This window comes from Fulmarus glacialis, unplaced genomic scaffold (assembly GCF_000690835.1).
Source record: "Fulmarus glacialis isolate BGI_N327 unplaced genomic scaffold, ASM69083v1 scaffold7848, whole genome shotgun sequence".
Lineage (NCBI taxonomy): Eukaryota > Metazoa > Chordata > Aves > Procellariiformes > Procellariidae > Fulmarus > Fulmarus glacialis.
Window position 1 is genome coordinate 1 of NW_009230076.1, and position 6,711 is coordinate 6,711.

The following is a 6,711-nucleotide window of genomic DNA, read 5'->3' on the forward strand; positions in this document are numbered from 1 at the left end:
CGGCCGCGGGCGAGGCCGCCGCAGCTGCTCCGCGAGGGCTGAGCTAATGCCCCCTCGATGCCGGGTGGATCTGAGCTGATCCGTCAGGGACAGGTGCTGGCAGGCCGTTCGGTCCGGCAGAGTTGGCGTCTAACCTGGCGCGTTCCGTCACCGAGACACATATATCCTGTGCTTAACTAGTCTGAATCGTGCGATACCTCCTTTAATGAGAACTTGGATCCGAGGAGCGCTGCAGGCTTGGGCTGCGAAGTATTCCAAGGCAGCGGTTCCACTGCTTACAGTGGCAATAAACCAGTGCAGTATAAACTGTGACTAACAAAGCCCTGTATTCTGGAGCACTTCCTGGTGGGAGCAAGGGGAAATTCACTGTCTCGTCCTCTCAACACAGATGGGACACTTTCTAAATAGAAATTAAACAATAAAATACTGCCGTGCTAACTCTGGACTTTTTTCTTTGACAGCCAGTAGAAATAGATATGATTGTAGGAAAAGACCGAGAGGGTTTCTTCACCAATGGTCTGACCCTTGGTGCAAAGAAGTGCTCTGTGATCAGAGATAGCCTGTATGTTGATGGTGACTGCACAATGGACATCAGGACAAAGAGTCAAGGCGGTGAGCCGACGTACAATGTTGCTGTAGGCAGAGCTGGCCGAGGTAAGCACAATTTTCTTCACTTTCACATCACTGAATTAAGAATGTGACCCTAAGCACAGACTGCAGCTATTAAGAAAACCAGGCTCCTGTATTTAGTGGTTAATTTCAGGAAGTGCCGTAAGGGGGGTTGGTGGCAGTGGTCTGGCTGACCAGCTGGATTTCTGCCTGGGACTCGCACTTGCCCCTGTTCCCACCTGTGATCCCAGCTGGGTGCTGGGCTGTGAAATGGTTAAACAGATCTCTGACAAGCAGGAAAGAGCAGGCTATAGCATGAAGTAAGCTTGCCAAAGTATATGATAACTTGGTATCTAAAGCTTACGTAGGGATCTGTTAACGATTGGTAGTGAAACTAGCTTTTTCGTTGTAAACTTCTCAACGGAAAGTTGATTCTGCAAAGATGTGAATTCCTTGTATGAGCTACTCCTACTTGCCTTTTAACAAGTTCTGCACTAACTCTTCTTACACTTCCTATTGAGCTCTCTGAAGTCTGCCTTCAGGCAAAAAAGCCCTTCCAATTTGGTGTTGCTGAGAAACTTGCTTTATGCTAGTACGCATACTCTTGTGCTCCTCATTTAACTTCTAGTAAAACATACTATGGGGAAGGCACTAGGGTTGGATATAGAAAAGGTGCCTCAAAATACTGGCTACGGGTAGTATGCCTTGTGTTCAAAATATCTGGCCTAGCGTTTTTGGCTGGCTGTAGAACAAATTGGTGAGCAACAGACTTTTGCTTATAAGTATAAAACCAAAATTAGAGCAAAATTTGTCTATAGGCTAAAGCCGGGTGGCATACAGGAAGAATGTTTGCAGCACTGAAGTGAAACAAGCAGAGTTCTGACTCTGCTGCCAATTGTGAAATGCCAGCGAGAACTGGCTGTCTTGAGCTTTTTGTGAGCAAATTGCTATGTAGATGTACAATCACCTGTAGGTAGGCTGGCTGCAGTATTTCCAATTACAGTATTCCTAGCTTGGGAAACAGTTATTGTGCTTGTGGAAGCACAGCGCTTACTGTGTCTGTGTACCTGCTGGTGACATCTGCTGGCAACTCGCAAGTGGCGTTTACTGGTTGAGGAGCCTTAGGGTGTTCTTGTTCATGAGACAATTGGGACACTTCACCAAAATTGTGGGATTAGAGAGAGGGTCAGCATTAAAATCTTCCCTGCATTTTGTCTTCTGCAAAAAGCATGTTTTATAGTTGTACTGTTGCATGAAAAGTCTTAGCCCAAGTCTGACCCCGTGGGTTTTTTTTGCTGGTATCAAGGGAGTTACCCTGGTTCTTGCACCAGTAGTGACCGCTACAGATAAGAATATAAGAATATTCCCTCTTCTGCTCTTCAGAGTCACGGTTCTTCTACATACACTACTACTTTTGTTCCTGACACCACTTCTTTTTTTCCCCTTGTTTTTTTAAGATGCAGCCAGGGTTTCCTTGCTGGGTGACTGCAGATGGTGCTGATGGTGGAGAGGCACTGTTACGCTTTTTTGAGATAGTTGGTGGCATTTTTCTTAGCAGTGAACTCTTATGACTTACATAGTTAGGTAATATCCCTGAGGATAACTCATGCCTTCTCCCAGCCCTGTCTACATCTGTATTTTTACAAAACTCCTGTTAAACTAGCTTAATACCCATATACTAAATCTTGAATTTGAGTGTATTTATTGCACTGCCTAAAACTTGCATTATTTCCTTGTCTAACACACTCTTTTTAAAACTTTTTTCTTTTCTCTTTCAGTCTTGGTCTTTGTAATGGGCAAAGAAGGGGTCCATGGAGGCGGATTGAATAAGAAGGCATACTCAATGGCAAAATACTTGAGAGACTCTGGGTTCTAGTTGCTAGGCAGACTGTTAAGTATTAGGGGAAGATTGCTATTAAACTTTCCTGGCGGTGAGCTTTAAACCTTACATTCTGGAAACTTTATTAGCAATGCAGGGTGATGGGGTATGAACCTGTGTCTCCTTTGTATCCCTTTGTTGGTGGGGAAAGGTGTTATTTTTTTTTTCTTTAATTCTGTTCATTTCTGTTTTGTTTCCTTGTGTACTCCAGCATTGGTTATAGTCATGGGAAAGGAAGGTGTCCATGGAGGGACACTCAACAAGAAAGCATATGAACTGGCTTTATACCTGAGGAGGTCTGACGTCTAAGCAGCCTCTCCCCATCCACCTAGCAACTGTCTTCACCACCACCCAGTTGTGTTCAGTGCTACCACTGTAGATGGTAGTTTGTGTTTTTTATTTACCCATTTCCTAATGTCATAATTCCAGTTACCCTTTGTTCATTTATATGTTAACCACTGTATGTAACCGAGTCCCATATCTGGCACCATTACTGCACCACAAAGATGATATGCATGATACCTTGAAAAACTCGGGAGGGGAATATGCCAAGTGTAGGCTTTGCTTTGTCTTAGCAATTAGTGTGATATTGACAACTAAAACAACTTAAATACTAAACAAGGTGCCGATTGTACAATCTAATTTGATCAATGCCTCTTCAGCACTTTGAGCAATTACACAGCTCACTAGTCTTCCTTTCATAGAGCATGGTTGGGAGGAAAAAAGTGCATGCATATCTTTACTTCTGTCCCTCTCTTTTTTTCTTTTTTTTTTTTTGAATCCACATTTGTTTGCTTACACCCATTTTTATAGTGCCTGGTTTGTTTAACCAATTTGCCACTCAAAAGCTATTAATGTTACATTAGTTTTGTCGTTGCACTTCACTGTAGGCTCAAGTCTTTTATTTTTCCTTCATGATGTCTGAAGCTTGTACTGCTTTACAAGTGCAATCACAAAACTAGGAAAGGGTACAGATGCACTTCCTCCCATGACCTTAAAACCACCATCCTGAACGAATCCCCAGAGACATTCCATCATTGCAATAGCTCAGGCACTTTTTTTTTTTTTTTTTTTTTTTTTTTGCCAGCTCCTGTTCTGTAGTTTAATTGTAAAAGGATGCCATTATGGACATTAGATATCCCAGCATAACCATCTGGAGTGTGTCTGGTTTCAGTTTTTCATAGGACCAATTTTAATTTGCAGCTTGGGGGTCGTGGGGGTTTTTTTGTTGTTTTTGGTTTTTAATATGAAACTGCAATGTCATTGTGGAAAACTGCCACCTTCAGCTGTACTGGGAGCTCTGACTGACTCCAGTCTTTCTGCCAGATCACTTACTGGTAAAGAGTTTAGCTGCTCTGAAGCCACTGTTTGGATGAAGGTTGGTAGTTTGAAAGCTAAACTGTCAAAATGATGCCATTTCAAATTTAAAATCTTCATTTGGCCTGTCACACCCTTGCTGCAGAAATTATGGAGTGAACTGCCTTGTGCACTAGTCATCTGAAATGTCTGTAACCAAACTCTCAGTTCAGGCACGGTACTAACTTGTATGTCCATTTAAAGAGAACTGCAGAACTCTGTATACAAAAGAATAAATGGGAGATGGTATTGGTTGGAATAACTGACTTGGCTGTCTTGTGATGAATTTTTTAATATGTATTCTGTGCCATACTATTGTTTAAAAAAAAAAAAATGAACTGTTGCTATTGTGAGATGGATTTTAACTGACTACGAGGGTTTCTTTCGACTGGCACTACTTTAGGGACATTCTAGTATTTGCTTCTATTGTTGGGCCTTGTGGATAATGTACAGATTTAAACAAATTCTTGTTGCTGATTTGTCCATTTCTTTCCCTGCACTTTGTTACATCTGGGATACAGTCTAACTCATCTGATTTAATATGCATTTCAAAAAATGCCATAACTATTAAAAACACCTTGTTTACAGACAGATGAAATAAATTTATTCCAACCAAACAAAATCAGACTGTTGGTAATTTTTCTCCCCCACAGGAATCCTCCGAGGCCCTTCATCGCATGGCTGACTACACTAATCCTAGGTAGAAGTGCAGTTGTAAGTTTTGTAAGACAGCAATAGTATGATAATGTAACTTTAGTCAAAGGCCAGGCAGTCTTTGGGGTAGATCGTCTTAAATTAGGAGGGGATTTCTTGTCACTTAACTCCACCTTTATCCGACTCCAGGGCGAGGGGGTTCCCCTGCCACTGAGTACCTAATACACAATCCCTGAAACAGAAGCTAGGGGAGACCTTTGCCACAGGATCTACTCATCAGGGTAAGAATGTGCTCTCCTCAAATGGGGAAGGGAGAGGTTGAAGGTCGCCGTTGCCCCAAAAGAATTCTACCTGGCTTTTGGTACTTCTGATACCAAGGCCCTGCAAACACGAGCCTTGTAAACAGCACTGGTGAGACGCAATAGTGAACAATGGGAGCTTGGGGGATGGGGATCTTTAGCTAAGGTTAGGCATTTCTCGTTAGGTGCTGCTTCGGCATTTCCATTAAAATGCCTTTGTTCTCCCCTATCTTCCCCTACATCTCAATCTTCAGTGTCAGTGTTGCACCTGCTCCTTCGCTTGCCACTAGGTCCCAGTCTAACCAAAACCTTTATATACAAAGTGTTTATCTTCTCCAAGTGAGTTGCTTAGTGTCTGAACTGTATCTTCCAGCTCTTGGTGCTAAAGTGGGAACGGCCTAGAACAAGCCCCTAGCCCTGAGCAAGTTTACATTTAGTAGTAACTAGTACAGAGGATGCAAACCTCTTACTTCCCCCATAAAATTATGTTAGTGTTGAATCTGTGTCTTGCGCTGTATCTAAACCCCATTTAAAATCACACTCACGTTCTAACTGCAGGACTTTTTGTTTTTTCTGGGGGGGGTGGGGTGTCTGTCCGCAAAGCTTTTCTGTAGTAAGGCCATAGCTGGAGTGCTCTGTAATGGCATCTCAGGGGCAGGAATAGCCACTAGCAGTGCACACCAAGTAATTTTCATCCCATTCCTTATTTATTTTAGCATTCCGTTCTAATCAATTCCCCTCTCCTGAGCAGGTGTCTGCAGGGGTTGTCTGTATATCACCTGTATAGTTTTTCTCAGTAAGAATTAGGTGTTGCTCAGATGACTTTTTCAAATGCATTTTGTTGACTTTCCACAGCAGAATGGTGTCTGTGCACCTAATTTGCTAGGGTCTACCTAAAATACCTTTCTTGAATAACCTGGACTCTCAACAAATTTTATCTTTAACTTCCATTTCCAGATTAATAGACAATTTAAATACAAAGGGTTATTTTCCTATGCTAAAAGTTTGAATACTAAATTGTGACCTAGGTCAGAAATTTGCATTAATTTTTTTTTTCCTTGCAAAAAGTTACTGGAGGAGATACAGTGAAACACTTTATCTCAGACATTACAAAGCTCCATGGGAGTAACTGATTTTGTCTGCTGAATTCAAGTCCTATGCAGTACTGTGCACCTATTGTCCTCCTCTTGCGATGGGCAGGATTGCACCACGCAGAGTTCCGCCTGCCAGCCCGTGTTACATCATTCAGTACTGTTCCAACCACTTCAGCTGCCACAGAGCTTATTAGGCTGTACCACCCTCACAATTTTACCACTCAGGATTTAGTAAAATTTTGTGGCAGTGAAGACGCCTGACCTGTATAGTTCTCGTCTTTTTTCCGCTCATGGTTTGTTCCTTTTTTACCCTCTTGATAGTCCATGAAAAACACTGTCGTTTTTAGAAATTTCACTTGCATGCAGCTGTCATCAATACCTGCTGGCTCTTCAACTTCCAGTAGAGCTCTCAAACTCCCAAACTCATTCACGATGGTTTACAGTGCCTGCCATTTTATAAAAAAAGCTCTCCAATAGCTCATATGCTTTAGAAGTATTGCATCTTTTCTTACATCAGCAGTTCCCAACCATAAGGAAGCTAAGCACCCACCCCACCCTCCCGTCCCCCCCTTTTTTTTCCTTTTGTAGCATTATGTTCTTATTCAAGGCTTGGGTAGAAGAACAGAGCTGACATTAGAACAGAACTTACATTAGTGTTTTAAAAAATAGATGAGGAGAAAGGAGTAGGAAAGATGGGCAAACTAAGAGCAATACAGAGAAGAGCCAGAATTGCTTCAAAGGGTGGGTTTTTTAAGGGCAGTTCTCAAGTTGTTCAGTCTCTCTGCAGACTCGGGAAGATAATTCACTATTGACTGAATGG

At 42.3% G+C, this 6,711-nt stretch overlaps 1 protein-coding gene across 1 annotated transcript; it reads left to right on the forward strand.

Annotated features, from left to right (window-relative positions):
• Nucleotides 1–57: 57 nt before the first annotated feature.
• PFN2 (profilin 2) lies at nucleotides 58–4,466 on the forward strand. Its single transcript, XM_009584083.1, has 3 exons — nucleotides 58–111; nucleotides 462–654; nucleotides 2,388–4,466. Exons 1-3 carry the CDS (start codon nucleotides 58–60, stop codon nucleotides 2,483–2,485), a joined length of 345 nt encoding a protein of 114 aa, XP_009582378.1. The 3' UTR covers nucleotides 2,486–4,466.
• The last annotated feature ends 2,245 nt before the right edge of the window (nucleotides 4,467–6,711 follow it).

Coding starts and splice junctions, on each gene's coding strand:
- PFN2 (XM_009584083.1), top strand. CDS start 58: ATGCCGGGTGGATCTGAGCTGATCCGTCAGGGACAGGTGCTGGCAGGC. Junction 112..461: donor AGGTGCTGGCAGGCCGTTCG/GTCCGGCAGAGT, acceptor TTTCTTTGACAG/CCAGTAGAAATAGATATGAT. Junction 655..2,387: donor TGTAGGCAGAGCTGGCCGAG/GTAAGCACAATT, acceptor TTTCTCTTTCAG/TCTTGGTCTTTGTAATGGGC.